The sequence below is a fragment of the Rhinoderma darwinii genome, chromosome 6, assembly GCF_050947455.1.
Source record: "Rhinoderma darwinii isolate aRhiDar2 chromosome 6, aRhiDar2.hap1, whole genome shotgun sequence".
Classification (NCBI taxonomy): domain Eukaryota; kingdom Metazoa; phylum Chordata; class Amphibia; order Anura; family Rhinodermatidae; genus Rhinoderma; species Rhinoderma darwinii.
In genome coordinates this window covers 148,082,026-148,101,834 of record NC_134692.1, presented here as the reverse complement: position 1 = coordinate 148,101,834, position 19,809 = coordinate 148,082,026, and the positions used below count along the sequence as shown (strand labels likewise).

The 19,809-nt window shown below is 45.2% G+C and overlaps 1 protein-coding gene across 1 annotated transcript in view; it reads right to left on the bottom strand.

Moving 5' to 3' along the window:
• Window positions 1–11,739: 11,739 nt before the first annotated feature.
• Window positions 11,740–19,809, bottom strand: part of LOC142656116 (armadillo repeat-containing protein 5-like) — a 31,614-nt gene continuing 23,544 nt past the window's right edge. The window contains exon 7 of the mRNA XM_075831007.1: window positions 11,740–12,720. Within this exon, the coding sequence (XP_075687122.1) occupies window positions 11,958–12,720 (763 nt within the window). The 3' untranslated portion in view covers window positions 11,740–11,957. The remainder of the gene's footprint in view (window positions 12,721–19,809) is intronic.

Here is a 19,809-nt window from a genome sequence, read left to right as displayed (position 1 = left end):
AGAGTAGAGGAGAACGCAGTATAAGAGAGAGTAGAGGAGAGCGCAGTATAAGAGAGTAGAGGAGAGCGCAGTATAAGAGAGAGGAGAGCGCAGTATAAGAGAGAGTAGAGGAGAGCGCAGTATAAGAGAGAGGAGAGCGCAGTATAAGAGAGAGTAGAGGAGAGCGCAGTATAAGAGAGAGTAGAGGAGAGCGCAGTATAAGAGAATAGAGGAGAGCGCAGTATAAGAGAGAACAGAGGAGAGCGCAGTATAAGAGAGAGTAGAGGAGAGCGCAGTATAAGAGAGAGTAGAGGAGAGCGCAGTATAAGAGAGAGTAGAGGAGAGCGCAGTATAAGAGAGAGTAGAGGAGAGCGCAGTATAAGAGAGAGTAGAGGAGAGCGCAGTATAAGAGAGAACAGAGGAGAGCGCAGTATAAGAGAGTAGAGGAGAGCGCAGTATAAGAGAGAGTAGAGGAGAGCGCAGTATAAGAGAGAGTAGAGGAGAGCGCAGTATAAGAGAGAGGAGAGCGCAGTATAAGAGAGAGTAGAGGAGAGCGCAGTATAAGAGAGAGAGGAGAGCGCAGTATAAGAGAGAGTAGAGGAGAGCGCAGTATAAGAGAGTGTAGAGGAGAGCGCAGTATAAGAGAGAGTAGAGGAGAGCGCAGTATAAGAGAGAGGAGAGCGCAGTATAAGAGAGAGTAGAGGAGAGCGCAGTATAAGAGAGAGTAGAGGAGAGCGCAGTATAAGAGAGAGTAGAGGAGAGCGCAGTATAAGAGAGAACAGAGCGCAGTATAAGAGAGAGTAGAGGAGAGCGCAGTATAAGAGAGAGGAGAGCGCAGTATAAGAGAGAGGAGAGGAGAGCGCAGTATAAGAGAGAGGAGAGGAGAGCGCAGTATAAGAGAGAGTAGAGGAGAGCGCAGTATAAGAGAGAACAGAGCGCAGTATAAGAGAGAGTAGAGGAGAGCGCAGTATAAGAGAGAGTAGAGGAGAGCGCAGTATAAGAGAGAACAGAGGAGAGCGCAGTATAAGAGAGAGTAGAGGAGAGCGCAGTATAAGAGAGAGTAGAGGAGAGCGCAGTATAAGAGAGAACAGAGGAGAGCGCAGTATAAGAGAGAGTAGAGGAGAGCGCAGTATAAGAGAGAGTAGAGGAGAGCGCAGTATAAGAGAGAACAGAGGAGAGCGCAGTATAAGAGAGAGTAGAGGAGAGCGCAGTATAAGAGAGAACAGAGGAGAGCGCAGTATAAGAGAGAGTAGAGGAGAGCGCAGTATAAGAGAGAGGAGAGGAGAGCGCAGTGCAGACTAGATGACAGGGCGAGTGCGGCTTCCAGTGTGAATAGGATAAGAGTTTGCTGTGGAGAATAGGAGCGTTCTAGGGAAAAGAATTAGACAGCTGGCATAAGAGCATGGAGACATACTTGGGGTCGGGCTGTGGAGGAGAATGTGAGCGCGGAGATGAGGAATGGGGATGGAGCGCGGGTTTGGGAGGTTCTTTCTCGTCTCTTTTTCTCCTTTTATGGGTAACAGAAGTCTCTTCTATGGAGCAGAAATAAACATTGAGCAAAAGAGACAGCAGGAAAAGCATGTGGCGCTCTCCAATCCCACTAACCGGAACAAGCACTGTCACAAAGCTCATTGTATGTGCACCGTCTCTGGATGTCTCATTGTATGTGCAGTCTGTCTCTGGATGTCTCATTGTATGTGCAGTCTGTCTCTGGGTGTCTCAGTGTATGTGCAGTCTGTCTCATTGTATGTGCAGTCTGTCTCTGGGTGTCTCATTGTATGTGCAGTCTGTCTCTGGGTGTCTCATTGTATGTGCAGTCTGTCTCTGGGTGTCTCATTGTATGTGCAGTCTGTCTCTGGATGTCTCATTGTATGTGCTGTCTGTCTCATTGTATGTGCAGTCTGTCTCTGGGTGTCTCATTGTATGTGCAGTCTGTCTCTGGATGTCTCATTGTATGTGCAGTCTGTCTCTGGGTGTCTCATTGTATGTGCAGTCTGTCTCTGGGTGTCTCATTGTATGTGCAGTCTGTCTCTGGATGTCTCATTGTATGTGCAGTCTGTCTCTGGGTGTCTCATTGTATGTGCAGTCTGTCTCTGGATGTCTCATTGTATGTGCAGTCTGTCTCTGGATGTCTCATTGTATGTGCAGTCTGTCTCTGGATGTCTCATTGTATGTGCTGTCTGTCTCATTGTATGTGCAGTCTGTCTCTGGATGTCTCATTGTATGTGCAGTCTGTCTCTGGGTGTCTCATTGTATGTGCAGTCTGTCTCTGGATGTCTCATTGTATGTGCAGTCTGTCTCTGGATGTCTCATTGTATGTGCAGTCTGTCTCTGGGTGTCTCAGTGTATGTGCAGTCTGTCTCATTGTATGTGCAGTCTGTCTCATTGTATGTGCAGTCTGTCTCTGGGTGTCTCATTGTATGTGCAGTCTGTCTCTGGGTGTCTCATTGTATGTGCAGTCTGTCTCTGGGTGTCTCATTGTATGTGCAGTCTGTCTCTGGGTGTCTCATTGTATGTGCAGTCTGTCTCTGGATGTCACTCATTGTATGTGCAGTCTGTCTCTGGATGTCTCATTGTATGTGCTGTCTGTCTCATTGTATGTGCAGTCTGTCTCTGGATGTCTCATTGTATGTGCAGTCTGTCTCTGGGTGTCTCATTGTATGTGCAGTCTGTCTCTGGGTGTCTCATTGTATGTGCAGTCTGTCTCTGGGTGTCTCATTGTATGTGCAGTCTGTCTCTGGATGTCTCATTGTATGTGCAGTCTGTCTCTGGGTGTTTCATTGTATGTGCTGTCTGTCTCATTGTATGTGCAGTCTGTCTCTGGGTGTCTCAGTGTATGTGCAGTCTGTCTCTGGATGTCTCATTGTATGTGCAGTCTGTCTCTGGATGTCTCATTGTATGTGCAGTCTGTCTCTGGGTGTCTCATTGTATGTGCAGTCTGTCTCTGGGTGTCTCATTGTATGTGCAGTCTGTCTCTGGGTGTTTCATTGTATGTGCAGTCTGTCTCTGGATGTCTCATTGTATGTGCAGTCTGTCTCTGGGTGTCTCATTGTATGTGCAGTCTGTCTCTGGATGTCTCATTGTATGTGCAGTCTGTCTCTGGATGTATCATTGTATGTGCACCGTCTCTGGGAGTCTCATTGTATGTGCAGTCTGTCTCTGGGTGTCTCATTGTATGTGCAGTCTGTCTCTGGGTGTCTCATTGTATGTGCAGTCTGTCTCTGGATGTCTCATTGTATGTGCAGTCTGTGTCTGGATGTCTCATTGTATGTGCAGTCTGTCTCATTGTATGTGCAGTCTGTCTCTGGGTGTCTCATTGTATGTGCAGTCTGTCTCATTGTATGTGCAGTCTGTCTCTGGATGTCACATTGTATGTGCAGTCTGTCTCTGGATGTCTCATTGTATGTGCAGTCTGTCTCTGGGTGTCTCATTGTATGTGCAGTCTGTCTCTGGGTGTCTCATTGTATGTGCAGTCTGTCTCTGGATGTCTCATTGTATGTGCAGTCTGTCTCTGGATGTCTCATTGTATGTGCAGTCTGTCTCTGGGTGTCTCAGTGTATGTGCAGTCTGTCTCATTGTATGTGCAGTCTGTCTCATCGTATGTGCAGTCTGTCTCTGGGTGTCTCATTGTATGTGCAGTCTGTCTCTGGGTGTCTCATTGTATGTGCAGTCTGTCTCCGAGTGTCTCAGTGTATGTGCAGTCTGTCTCTGGGTGTCTCATTGTATGTGCAGTCTGTCTCTGGGTGTCTCAGTGTATGTGCAGTCTGTCTCTGGGTGTCTCATTGTATGTGCAGTCTGTCTCTGGGTGTCTCAGTGTATGTGCAGTCTGTCTCTGGGTGTCTCAGTGTATGTGCAGTCTGTCTCTGGGTGTCTCAGTGTATGTGCAGTCTGTCTCTGGGTGTCTCAGTGTATGTGCAGTCTGTCTCTGGGTGTCTCATTGTATGTGCAGTCTGTCTCTGGATGTCTCATTTTATGTGCAGTCTGTCTCTGGGTGTCTCATTGTATGTGCAGTCTGTCTCTGGATGTCTCATTGTATGTGCAGTCTGTCTCTGGATGTCTCATTGTATGTGCAGTCTGTCTCTGGGTGTCTCATTGTATGCGCAGTCTGTCTCTGGATGTCTCATTGTATGTGCAGTCTGTCTCTGGGTGTCTCAGTGTATGTGCAGTCTGTCTCTGGGTGTCTCAGTGTATGTGCAGTCTGTCTCTGGGTGTCTCATTGTATGTGCAGTCTGTCTCTGGGTGTCTCATTGTATGTGGTCTGTCTTGGACTGTCTCTTTTCCTGTATTGCTTTTCCTCAGTGTCATTTCATTTCCTCATTTCTCATCTCTGGAAACAATTTCCTGTCACTTCACAGAGAAGGAAGGAGAAGGGGCTGCAGATAAGGGGCTGTTCATGTGTCCGTCCCGGTCAGTTCTCCTCCAGCTGTTACAGAAAGTCCGGAGGGAGACGGATGTAGAGCGGATCTGTGCAGGAGCCAAAAATAAAAACGTTACCTGCCCGGCTCCCCGGGAGCTCCAGCGACGTATCCGATTTCATGTATTGTTCGCAAGTTCAGCGCCGGGTTCTGCCGCATCCACCATCCAGCAGCACCCGGTCCAAACATGTAACACTAGACACACACACACAACACCCCAAACATGTAACACTAGACACACACAACACCCCAAACATGTAACACAACACACACAACATCCCAAACATGTAACACTACACACACACACACAAACACCCCAAACATGTGCCACCACACACACACACACACACACCACCCCAAACATGTAACACAACACAACACTACACACACAACATCCCAAACATGTAACACTACACACACACATCCCAAACATGTACCACCACACACACACAACACCCCCTAAACTTGTACCACCACACACATCCCAAACATGTACCACCACACACACACATCACACCTTCTCTACATGTAACACTATATACACACATCACACCCCCTCTACATGTAACACTATACACACATCACACCTTCTCTACATGTAACACTATATACACACACATCACACCTCCTCTACATGTAACACTATATACACACACACACATCACACCTCCTCTACATGTAACACTATACACACATCACACCTCCTCTACATGTAACAATATATATACACATCACACCTCCTCTACATGTAACACTATATACACACACATCACACCTCCTCTACATGTAACACTATACACACACACATCACACCTCCTCTACATGTAACACTATACACACATCACACCTCCTCTACATGTAACACTATACACACATCACACCTCCTCTACATGTAACACTATATACACACACATCACACCTCCTCTACATGTAACACTATATACACACACACACATCACACCTCCTCTACATGTAACACTATATACACACATCACACCTCCTCTACATGTAACACTATACACACATCACACCTTCTCTACATGTAACACTATATACACACACATCACACCTCCTCTACATGTAACACTATATACACACACATCACACCTCCTCTACATGTAATACTATACACACATCACACCTCCTCTACATGTAACACTATATACACACATCACACCTCCTCTACATGTAACACTATATACACACATCACACCTCCTCTACATGTAACACTATATACACACATCACACCTCCTCTACATGTAACACTATATACACATCACACCTCCTCTACATGTAACACTATACAAACATCACACCTCCTCTACATGTAACACTATATACACACACATCACATCTCCTCTACATGTAACACTATACACACATCACACCTCCTCTACATGTAACACTATATACACATCACACCTTCTCTACATGTAACACTATACACACACATCACACCTCCTCTACATGTAACACTATACACACACATCACACCTTCTCTACATGTAACACTATACACACACATCACACCTCCTCTACATGTAACATTATATACACATCACACCCCCTCTACATGTAACACTATACACACACATCACACCCCCTCTACATGTAACACTATATACACACATCACACCCCCTCTACATGTAACACTATATACACACACATCACACCTCCTCTACATGTAATACTATATACACATCACACCTTCTCTACATGTAACACTATATACACACATCACACCTCCTCTACATGTAACACTATATACACACATCACACCTCCTCTACATGTAACACTATATACACACACACACACATCACACCTTCTCTACATGTAACACTATATACACACATCACACCCCCTCTACATGTAACACTATATACACACATCACACCCCCTCTACATGTAACACTATATACACACACATCACACCTCCTCTACATGTAATACTATATACACATCACACCTTCTCTACATGTAACACTATACACACACACATCACACCTCCTCTACATGTAACACTATACACACACACATCACACCTCCTCTACATGTAACACTATACACACATCACACCTCCTCTACATGTAACAATATATATACACATCACACCTCCTCTACATGTAACACTATATACACACACATCACACCTCCTCTACATGTAACACTATACACACACACATCACACCTCCTCTACATGTAACACTATACACACATCACACCTCCTCTACATGTAACACTATACACACATCACACCTCCTCTACATGTAACACTATATACACACACATCACACCTCCTCTACATGTAACACTATACACACACATCACACCTCCTCTACATGTAACACTATACACACATCACACCTCCTCTACATGTAACACTATACACACATCACACCTCCTCAACATGTAACACTATATACACACACATCACACCTTCTCTACATGTAACACTATATACACACACATCACACCTCCTCTACATGTAACACTATATACACACATCACACCTCCTCTACATGTAACACTATACACACATCACACCTCCTCTACATGTAACACTATATACACACACATCACACCTTCTCTACATGTAACACTATATACACACACACACATCACACCTCCTCTACATGTAACAATATATATACACATCACACCTCCTCTACATGTAACACTATATACACACACATCACACCTCCTCTACATGTAACACTATACACACACACATCACACCTCCTCTACATGTAACACTATACACACATCACACCTCCTCTACATGTAACACTATACACACATCACACCTCCTCTACATGTAACACTATATACACACACATCACACCTCCTCTACATGTAACACTATACACACACATCACACCTCCTCTACATGTAACACTATACACACATCACACCTCCTCTACATGTAACACTATACACACATCACACCTCCTCAACATGTAACACTATATACACACACATCACACCTTCTCTACATGTAACACTATATACACACACATCACACCTCCTCTACATGTAACACTATATACACACATCACACCTCCTCTACATAGTTACATAGTTAGCACGGCTGAAAAAAGACACATGTCCACCAAGTTCAACCAAGGGAAGGGAAAAGGAGAAGGAAAAATTTCTACACATAGGAGCTAATATTTTTTTGTTCTAGGAAATTATCTAACCCTTTTTTAAACCCATCTACTGTCCCTGCTGTGACGGCTCCTGCGGTGTCTCCTGTCCCTGCTGTGACGGCTCCTGCGGTGTCTACTGTCCCTGCTGTGACGGCTCCTGCGGTGTCTCCTGTCCCTGCTGTGACGGCTCCTGCGGTGTCTCCTGTCCCTGCTGTGACGGCTCCTGCGGTGTCTCCTGTCCCTGCTGTGACGGCTCCTGCGGTGTCTACTGTCCCTGCTGTGACGGCTCCTGCGGTGTCTCCTGTCCCTGCTGTGACCAGCTCCTGCGGTGTCTACTGTCCCTGCTGTGACGGCTCCTGCGGTGTCTCCTGTCCCTGCTGTGACCAGCTCCTGCGGTGGCTATTCCATAAATTCACCGTTCTCACTGTAAAGAAGCCTTGTCGCCTCTGCAGGTTGAACCTTTTTTTCTCCAGACGGAGGGAGTGCCCCCTTGTTTTTTGAGGGGGTTTTACATGGAACAGGATTTCACCATATTTTTTGTATGTGCCCTTAATATATTTATATAAGTTAATCATGTCCCCCCTTAGTCGTCTTTTTTCAAGGCTAAATAGGTTTAATTCTTTCAATCTTTCCTCATAACTTAAATTCTCCATGCCCCTTATTAGCTTCGTTGCTCTTCTTTGTATTTTTTCCAACTCCAGGGCATCCTTTCTATGAACTGGAGCCCAGAACTGAACTGCATATTCTAGATGAGGCCTCACTAATGCTTTGTAAAGTGGTAATATTACATCTCTGTCCCGCGAGTCCATGCCTCTTTTAATACACGACAATATCCTGCTGGCCTTTGAAGCAGCTGATTGACACTGCATGCTGTTATTGAGTTTATGATTTACAAGAACACCCAGATCCTTCTCAACAAGTGAATCCGCCAGTGTAGCGCCCCCTAGGACATATGATGCATGCAGATTATTACACCCAGATCCTTCTCAACAAGTGAATCCGCCAGTGTAGCGCCCCCTAGGACATATGATGCTGCAGGTTTTTCGTACCCAGATGCATAACTTTACATTTATCTACATTAAACTTCATCTGCCAAGTGGACGCCCAAACACTTAGTTTGTTTAAATCTGCCTGTAATTCATGAACATCTTCCATAGACTGAACTATATTGCATAGCTTGGTGTCATCTGCAAAAATAGAAATAGTGCTATTAATCCCATCCTCTATATCATTAATAAATAAGGTGAATAATAGTGGTCCCAGCACTGAACCCTGGGGTACACCACTTATAACCGGTGACCATTCAGAGAAGGAATCATTGACCACAACCCTCTGGATACGGTCCTTGAGCCAATTCTCAATCCAATTACAAACTATATTTTCTAAACCTATAGTCCTTAATTTACCCATTAGGCGTCTATGGGGGACAGTGTCAAATGCCTTTGCAAAGTCCAAAAACACTAAATCCACAGCGGCCCCTCTGTCTAGACTTCTGCTCACCTCTCATATAAACAGATTAGGTTAGTTTGACAACTTCTGTCCTTAGTAAAACCGTGCTGGCTGTCACTTATAATACTATTTATTGTCACATAATCCTGTATATAGTCCCTCAATAGCCCCTCAAACATTTTCCCCACGATGGATGTTAAGCTTACTGGTCTATAATTACCCGGGGAAGACCTAGAGCCCTTTTTGAAAATAGGCACCACATTTGCCCTGCGCCAGTCCCTTGGCACTATACCAGTCACTAGAGATTCTCTGAATATTATGAAAAGGGGGACAGAAATAACTGAACTAAGCTCTTTAAGAATTCTAGGGTGTAACCCATCTGGTCCCGGGGCCTTGTGCACATTTATTTTATTTAATTTAGCTTGGACCATCTCTACATTCATCCAATTCAGTATATCAACTGATATATTAACAGCACTGGCAGCGGCTACATCAGCTCCTCAGCACTGGCACCGGCTACATCAGCTCCTCAGCACTGGCAGCGGCTACATCAGCTCCTCAGCACTGGCACCGGCTACATCAGCTCCTCAGCACTGGCACCGGCTACATCAGCTCCACAGCACTGGCACCGGCTACATCAGCTCCTCAGCACTGGCACTGGCTACATCAGCTCCTCAGCACTGGCACCGGCTACATCAGCTCCTCAGCACTGGCACCGGCTACATCAGCTCCTCAGCACTGGCACCGGCTACATCAGCTGCTCAGCACTGGCCCCGGCTACATCAGCTCCTCAGCACTGGCACCGGCTACATCAGCTGCTCTTTCTTCTGTTGTATATACAGAGCTAAAGAACCCATTTAGTAACTCTGCCTTCTCTTGATCCCCTGTGATCAACTCCCCATTACCATTATCTAGGGGTCCTACATGTTCAGACCTTGGCTTTTTTGCATTTATATGCTTGAAGAATTTTTTAGGATTTGTTTTACTATCCCTGGCCACCTGCCTTTCATTTTGTATTTTTGCTAATTTTATTACATTTTTACAGATTTTATTAAGCTCTTTATATTTTACAAAGGCTACAGCTGTACCCTCAGATTTGTATTTTTTAAATGCCCTTTTTTTGTCATGTATTGCCCCTTTCACAGAAGGTGTAAGCCATGTGGGGTTTAATTTGAGTCGTTTATACTTATTACCTGTAGGAATAAATTTTGCACTATAATAACTCAAAGTAGATGTGAAAATCTCCCATTTATCATTTGTCCCATTATTAGACATTAGTTCTTCCCAGTCTATATCCTGAATTGCCGCCTCATCCTGGGGAAATTGGCTTTCTTAAAATTAAATGTTTTTGCCCTCCCAGCCTGCGTTTGTTTTTTACAGTATAGGTAAAATGTAACTATATTATGATCACTGTTACCGAGGTTTTCACGAACATTGACATTCCCAACAAGATCTGCATTATTAGAAATGACCAGATCCAACAGAGCTTCACCTCTAGTCGGGTCTTCCACAAACTGGCCCATAAAATTTTCCTGCAACAGGTTGAGGAAATGTCTCCCCTTTGCAGTTGAAGCCGAACCATGACACCAATTAATATCCCGGAAATTAAAATCTCCCATTATCACTACAGTACCCGCCTGTGCAGCCCGCTCCATCTGTTTATATAGCTGAACTTCCATCTCCTCAGTTATATTGGGGGGTCTATAGATTACACCAAAAGTAATTTTTTCAGTGTTTACCTCCCTTTCTAGTTCCACCCATGTAACACTATATACACACACACACACATCACACCTCCTCTACATGTAACACTATATACACACACATCACACCTCCTCTACATGTAACACTATATACACACACATCACACCTCCTCTACATGTAACACTATACACACACATCACACCTCCTCTACATGTAACACTATATACACACCACACCTTCTCTACATGTAACACTATATACACACATCACACCTCCTCTACATGTAATACTATACACACACATCACACCTCCTCTACATGTAACACTATACACACACATCACACCTCCTCTACATGTAACACTATACACACACATCACACCTCCTCTACATGTAACACTATACACACACATCACACCTCCTCTACATGTAACACTATACACACACATCACACCTCCTCTACATGTAACACTATACACACACATCACACCTCCTCTACATGTAACACTATATACACACACATCACACCTCCTCTACATGTAACACTATATACACACACATCACACCTCCTCTACATGTAACACTATATACACACACATCACACCTCCTCTACATGTAACACTATACACACACATCACACCTCCTCTACATGTAACACTATATACACACCACACCTTCTCTACATGTAACACTATATACACACATCACACCTCCTCTACATGTAATACTATACACACACATCACACCTCCTCTACATGTAACACTATACACACACATCACACCTCCTCTACATGTAACACTATACACACACATCACACCTCCTCTACATGTAACACTATACACACACATCACACCTCCTCTACATGTAACACTATACACACACATCACACCTCCTCTACATGTAACACTATACACACACATCACACCTCCTCTACATGTAACACTATATATACACACACATCACACCTCCTCTACATGCAAGTCAAAAAGTCGCCCAATCCTTCCTTTTCCGTGTTGGCAGCATTTATGAGTAAATACAGGCCGGCAATGTATACGGTATAACTTTATTTTACACCCAATATGGGCTGCGCTGGCAACTTCTAGACTGTTGTCACATTTGCTGTAGGAAGTCGCCAAATGATATCGTACACCGTAGGGCAGATAAAGGGAAGGAGCAGAGCGCGTGGAGAGGTAGGTAAGCTGGAAAGGACTTTCCTTTCAGTCAGGCCAAGGCACGATGTAGAAGAAAAAAAAGAAAAGAAGTCAATTTCTATCTTGAGCGAGGTCTTCTAGGAGCCGGGAAAGCCGCTGCTTGTCGTGAGCTCGGTTACACAGCTGGAGGAGGGCATGCGCACGCTTCTGAGGGGGATGAGGCCTTCTCAGGAGGTAAGAGCAGCAGTTTCTTCTGAGCGTAGCACTTTCATACATCTCTGCAAAGCTGTAGACAGAGGGCAGACTCTCAAGGGTTAACAGACAGTCTCGCACTGCACTTTCCAGCACACTCTGCAGACCAGGTAACAGAAATCTGCCAGCAGCTACCAACGTGAACGCCAGCGGAGACTGGGCCAGCTCTAATCCCGACACAGCTCTCAGTCCCTGCAAAGTAGGACACAGGGACTCCTGGGAGCAGCCATGGAGGTAGTGGAGCAATGGCAGGAAGGCAGAAGATGGAACCTCCCGCACATGGACCTCCCGCTGCTGCGCTTCAGCATAGCCACCTTGCAGCATAGCTCTGAACACGTCACATTTACTGGAAACCACCACTCTACTCCCCACGACACGGTCTCCTCCATCCAAGACAAATACCACATCTCCATGGCCCTGAGAAAGGAGCTCCAGGTAAGGGCACTTTGGGGAGGCTAATGAAGGGGATACAGCAGGTTCCGAGCAATCCTCAGGGGTTATTAAAGAGGAAAGACATTCGGAGGCGTGGAAAAAGTAAACTGGATCCACAGAAAGCATCAAGGTTTCCAAAACTAACTGAAGAGCTCCATCAAACAATTGCTGCCGGTGAGGAGAATGTTTCCTAGAATATAGAAGAGAGGTGGGACAATGGTTAGAAGACATCAGGATGGCGGCAGAAGATCGGCCGGACATGAAGTCCACTCAGCGCCTGCATTAAAAACACAATGGAAGTCAAATAAATAATGTCAACAAATTAACAAGACTGACCCCATAACCGGTTAAGGAATGAGCCTTGAAAGTCCTAGAACATTCTATTGTAGTAAGAACACCCCAGTTAGGACATAATCGCACATCCAAGTGCCGGAAGGGGTCTAAATTGTCATTTTAGCCCTAACCCTGAAAGTGGTTTTTCCTTATTGTCCTTGGCAGCCCACATGGGATTATGTTCCCGACCTAGGACAGAACATACTAGTTAGGAGTTAACAATATAGGACACGTCTCCTTTACTATAAAACACCCCATTACACCACAATCTGATTCTTTTTTTTGCGGTCCCAATAGGACATAGGTGGTCGGACGGAGGGCGAGCCCTATCCAGCTCGGTAAGCAGCAGGTTTTAAATTTCAGTTATTTTAATGTTCTCTAGTAATTTTTCGCTCTTTTTTTACCCAGGAGTGCTCCATCCCAGCTGAGGGTGTCCCACCAGTTTTTGTATTAGTTCCATGAACCCGGTGGAGTGTTTCTACCAGACTTGTGGGCATCGAGGATCAAAAAGAACATCTATTAGTCACCAGGGGTGTCTGGTGAGGTTCCTGAAACTGGATCATCTGTGGGGCGGCAGGAAGAAGGCATTCGTCTGTGCTGCATCTGCGGTTGCCAGGAAAAAAAACAACTTTTCTAATATAGCACCTGCGTGACTTCCGGATGTCCAACTTACCTACGGAGTCTAGAGAGGGAGCTTCCAAGAGGAAGTCCAGACACCGGCTCTGCAGGAGGAACAGCCAGAGGACACTCTGCAGCGGCAGAGTGTGCTGGTTTTTATGAATCAAGGGCCAGCTTAATGGAGACTTAGAGATGTTGCTGTCGCTAGTGACCATTCCTCTAGATCCTTGGCTTCTGGCCAGGACCCATCGATCTCTGAGGAGGATAGGTCTGGATAGAAACTGGCTACAAAATCTCTGCATCTTCTGGGTCAGACAGTGAGGCTGAAGATAACTTTCTGTTTAGGAAGGAGCAGATGTCGGAGCTAATGAAGTCAGTTAAGGCCTCAGTGGAGGTGAAGAATCAAGATTTTCCTAAAGAAGGGAGGAAGTCCCGGTTCTACTTTGAAAAGAAAAAAAGACTTCACCTTTCTTATAGGGAGCCTGTTTTAGAATATTTTAGCCTGTGTCCACTGGTCAGTACCAGATAAGAAGCAAGACCGTGGGGTCAAATTTAAATCACTGTATAGGATTGACGAGAAGAGTCTGGAAAGCGGCATTTCCCTGCTAGGGTTGACTCCGCTGTAGCCAGGCTCTTTATGAAGTCTGTTTTCCTGCAGAAGATGCTTCTCTCATGAAGAAGAACCGTTTATGCTTGTACTGCGCTCTGTGCCTAGATCTGTCAGGATTTGGTGAACAAGTTAGAAGTTACTCCCAGAGACGAGATTCTAATGTCGATAGACAATGTGAAGACTATGGCTGATTTTTTTGTGTGATGTCCCGCTGGACGAACCTCATCTATTATCAAAGCAGATGGGCCTCTCAAATTTGGGCAAACAGGCTATTTGTCTCAAGTCCTGGAACGGGGATATGGCGTCCTAGAAACACTTTTGTTCCCAGCCTGGTTTTCTGTTTGGTGATCAACTGACGAATGCCTTAAAATCGCTTAATGAGAAGAAGTTCCATTTCTTCCAGTACAGCACAAACATTTAGATCTTCTCCCCCCAAAAGAAAAAGCTTTTTTCGTCTCTTTGGCAGGCAAGATCCTACTGGAAGAAAGACGTTGGAAAGTGACAAGGGTCGCAAAAAGCCCACAACTGCTAATGCAAAGTCTGATTTGTAACGCTAGTGTCATGAACAAACACACAGTAAACAGTGCGGTCACTGTTCTTCCCAAACCTCTGTCCCTACCTACTTGTGCGACCCAACCTAAAACGAAGGCGCACAACAGGGCCGCGTTCCCTATACTGGTACAAGTGAAACTGACAGATAAGACAGAGACAGTACGAAATAACAAAGGGTCTATGGGAAGTACACGGAGGGATAGGCAGGGCAATTGCGCCGCGGACAAGTCTGGGCGCAAAAGGCGGAGTCAGGCAGGCAGGGTCAAACTGGGAGAGTGCGGAAAAAAATCAAAAGTCAGAAGGCAAAGAAAAGTCAGGTGTCCAGCCGGGGTCAGGGGTCACAAGAAGTAAAAAAGGAAGTCGGTCAGGGGAGTCTGAAACAAGGGAAAGCACCAGGCAAGGAAACTCTAATTACAGACAAGGCCAACTACCCCCAGGCTGAACCAAATAAGGAGAGGGCGGGAGCTCAGGAACATCAGCCAGGCTATGATTGGCCGGACTCTCCTGAGCTCCTATTGGCTGCAGACTGCCTCAGTAACTCTCGATGTCCTGGAGACCGAGGGAGCCACAGGCAGAGAGTACATGACAGCTAGGTTGTGGTGTCCCTGGGTTAGGGCAAGGCTGAGACATTTCTTGCACATTTGGTAGACTTCTACTTCAGATGCATGGGTATTGAACATTATCCGTGTTAGTTACTCCCTAGTTCCCTCCAGAAAGTTTTATGAACCCTACAAGCCCTTACATTGCTAGATTACTGGAAACATTTTGGATAAAGCAGGTCTTAGAGTACAGAAGAGGTTACTACTCTCTGGTGTTCCTAGTGCCAAAACCGGACAATAATTGGAGACTCATCATAGACCTGAGAGGCCTCCACCTGTGTCTCCAGAAGAAATTCAAGATAGAGACTACCAGGTATGCCACTGCCTTGCTTTCCAAGTTGGATCTCAAGGATGCCTACCTGCACATACTGTTCCTCTCAGAAAAAGGTATTTTCTAATAAATCGCTTATTTTCAACATGGTAACATAGATAATCTTCGGGGCTCCAAACGTTTTTAAAAAAAGATCTGAGTGGTACTGGCAGCTGTTCTACGTCTGGAGGGCATATGTCTTCAGAACGTCTGCTAAATTAGATTATGGTTGTCGTCAAGTGCTTATAAGATCACGGGTTGATCATCAAATTGGGAGAAGTCCCTGCTCTCTCCGAGTGTGTAGCTGAAGTAGGTTTCATGCAGCGGGACACTCCTGCACGATTTATCTTCCACCAGAGACAGAGTGTGCTATCCATCAAGGGGTTCTGTCAATCCTGTAAAGCCATAACATCACCAGCAATGAAGATCTTGGGACTTCTCATCACTTCTATAGAGGCAGTTTATTGGGCCAAGGCCCATCTAAGACCTTGACTAGAAGAGATCCTACAGGCTTGGAACAGAGATCAGGTGGGTCTTGCCAAGATGTTTGTTTTGACTCTCAAGACGATGTTCGCCTTGAGGTGGTGGTTGAAAAAGGAGAATCTTCAGTTAGGGTTATCATTTGCTCGTAAACTATAGGCGATTTTAACCACTGATGATTCCAGCTGAGTTTGGGGTGCTCCCCCATTCAAGATGCCTGGGTTCAAGATATGTGGTCTTGCAAGGACAGCAGTAGAGAGATGAGGGCTGTGAGATTTATGCACATTTTCAGAACAGGTTGAGGAACGCCCACGTCAAGATTCAAATCAGACAACCTTGTGACGTCTTCTACTTCAACAAGCAGGGGGCATCAGGTGTAAGTTCCTGGAGACGGTGTGCAAGGATTATGGCTTGGGTGGGATGTCATCTAGCCGGCCTTTCAGCTGTCTCTATCAGGGGCTGTGAGAATATTTCTGCGGATCTGCTCAGCAGGAGGAACCTCAGGCCCATTACTGGTGGAGAAGTGGGGCAAGCCGGCATTAGATCCGATAGCGACTGCTCCAACAAAAAGCTCCCAAGATTCTGTGCTTTAAGCAAATCAGGCAACCCAGTTGCCCTGAATGCATTTTCCCTCTCCTGGAAAGGGAAGTCCCTGTACTTCTTTCCACCTCTGCCATTGATTTACAGATGCCTCGAGAAGTTTAGCCAAGACAAGGCCCGCGTCCTGGCAATAATTTTGGCCCAGGAGGCCTTGCAAGAGCTTTCCAATATTGGCAGCTTCACCTCAGGGAGGATTCAATCCTTTAAGCAGAATTTCGGCACTCAGATTGAAAGAGACTTCACCTGACGGAATGGACGTTGACAGGTTAACTATAACGAATCAGGGACTCTCTCAAAATGTTACAAAGACCCTTTTGTCCTCCCGCAGAAACTCGACTTGTAAGGTCTAGAGCATTTCTTCTATCTGATGCACAAAACACGATCTGTCCCTATTCAGACCTCAGAACTTCTGGATTTCCTTCAAGAGGACTTTCAGTCCGTCTTAGAGGGCAATACTCTGCGCCTTCACTTTGCTGCTATAAATGCTTGACTGGAATTCAAATTATGAAAGAATCAGCTTAGAAGACCCTTCTATAGAAGGAACTAAAATTCTTAGACAAACATCAGAGCTCCTCATCCTGTGTGGGGTCTCGCAGTTGTTTGGAGGGGTCGGTCTTCTGATCCGTTTGAACCTCTGTAAGAAGTGGACTTTATGTTCCTCTCCTGGAAAGTCTTGCTGTTGGTGGCGGTTGTTTCTGCCGTCCTTTTTTAAGATCCTCAGACTGTATTTGATTGAATACGGTACAATCTTTTCTTCCTAAAATTTTGTCAGGTGCTAATTTAATCTAAGATTTTCTTACCTTCCCTTTGAATCGCAGACGGCGGTAGGAGTAAATTCCCCAGTCCGCTAGATATTATAGGGCAGTCTGCATTTACTTGTACATAACCAAAGATTTTAAACAGACTGAAAGACTGTTCCTTTAGTTTTTGGGTGCCAGAAGAGGACGAGCTGCTGGTAAGGCCTCCTTAGCCAGGTGGTCCGCACTGCCAGATCCACTGTGGCCTCTTGGACGGAGCTTGGTGAATTAGTACCCTTAGACGGCATCTTGGGCCTCAGTACACACCTGCCTGAGCTGCCACCGGCTGAATATCCCTTTCTTCTAGCGTTCAGCTTTCGGCACCACAGTTTTCAATAAGGCGTTGCGTCTTAGATATGAAGTCCCATGGGTGATGCCAAGAAAAAGAAGATGAATATTTACTTACCTTCCTTTTCTTTTCCTTGAGTAAGAGGCAGACAAGGTAGTCATCCCAATAAACATTTTCAGCGGTTATGGCGAGGTCTATTTCACAGATGGTGGTTTAATGGGGGGTTTATAGTAAAGGAGTGTGTCCTAGATTGTTAACTCTTTGCTTGCTGCTTCGTAGTATTTTAGGTGAGAAAATGTTCCTCTTAATCTTACTAGTTGAATTTGTTTTGTTTTTTTCTACATAAAAGTATTCATTGTTTTTTTTATTTGTGGTTTTTACTTTTTAGAATTGTATCATTTCGTTGTTTAAAAATAATAATAATAATTAGTCCAATAAGGGGGCTTACTTTGAAACTTTTTTTTTTAAGCTATATTTTTTCATATTATAATATACCCTAACAGGCACTTATACTAGACAGTGAAGGTTAGACCATCAATGTTAAGGTCTCGGAGAACCGTGGCATTTAGTCATGTTTAGTTCTCAGCAGAGATGATAGATGTGCGGGGGGGGGGGGGGAAACGGGGACAAATCTTGTGACGAGAGACAAATACATAGGTTTGCTTAGCAGAAGTGAAAGTATTTTTAAAGTTGTATGTTGTGAAGTCTTCCTTGGAGTGTGATTTCTACCATCAGACCTCAGGTACCCTGGAGAATGGTCGGTTTGTTGTCAGATTGGCGTGCCATGTTTGCGTATTGATGTGTCGAGCACTTGTGTGTGAAGGGCGACACAATTGAGAACTGAAGTTATTGTGTAGAAACAGGGGCGGCTTCTGCATCACGAATTCAGGCCATAGTAGAACAGAGTCGGAGAGTGATATATATATATATATATACACACACACACACACACACACACACACACACACACACACACACGTCACATTATAACCAGCTCCTACTTTCGCCGTCAGCGTGTAGCCCATGGTGGATGTGATGTGTTGTGGGCTTGGTTGGTATATAAGGTGTGCTATAGTCTGATCACGTCACTCGTTGTCGTCATGGGTAAAAGTGGCGATTTATCAGAGTTGTAATAATGGCGGATTATTGGCTTTCGGGCCAGGGGTGGTGGTATTTCTCACACGGCGCAGTTTGTGGACTGTTCGCTGTGGTGACAGTGTCTCGTGAGTGGACAAATGGCGCAATTAGGAATAACCGACATGGAAACTGCGGAGCACCACGTGCCATTGATGTGAGAGGTGAACGTCGGCTATGAAGGTGCGTGAGAGACAAACGACACGCTACAGTAGAGCAGCTCACCGTGAAAATCTCCAGGGGGCTACCAGACGTGTGCCTAAAACATCAGCGAACCTACTGCATATGGGGCTCCGGAGAAGATGGATGTCACTGCTCCTATGTAACATGGTGCAGAGCAAAAGAGGCCTCAATGTGCACGGCAGTATCGGAATTGGACCACTGATGATTGGTAAAGGGTTGTCTTCTCCGATGGATGATTGGTAAAGGGTTGTCTTCTCCGATGGATGAATGGTAAAGGGTCGTCTTCTCCGATGGTTGATTGGTAAAGGGTTGTCTTCTCCGATGGATGAATGGTAAAGGGTTGTCTTCTCCGATGGATGATTGGTAAAGGGTTGTCTTCTCTGATGGATGATTGGTAAAGGGTTGTCTTCATTGATGGATGATTGGTAGAGGGTTGTCTTCACCGATGGATGATTGGTAAAGGGTTGTCTTCTCCGATGGATGATTGGTAAAGGGTTGTCTTCTCCGATGGATGAATGGTAAAGGGTTGTCTTCTCTGATGGATGATTGGTAAAGGGTTGTCTTCTCTGATGGATGATTGGTAGAGGGTTGTCTTCACTGATGGATGATTGGTAAAGGGTTGTCTTCACTGATGGATGATTGGTAGAGGGTTGTCTTCACTGATGGATGATTGGTAGAGGGTGGTCTTCTCTGATGGATGATTGGCAGAGGGTTGTCTTCTCCGATGAGTTATGTTTTCTGCTTCATGGAACGGATGGACGTTGGCGCGTCAGG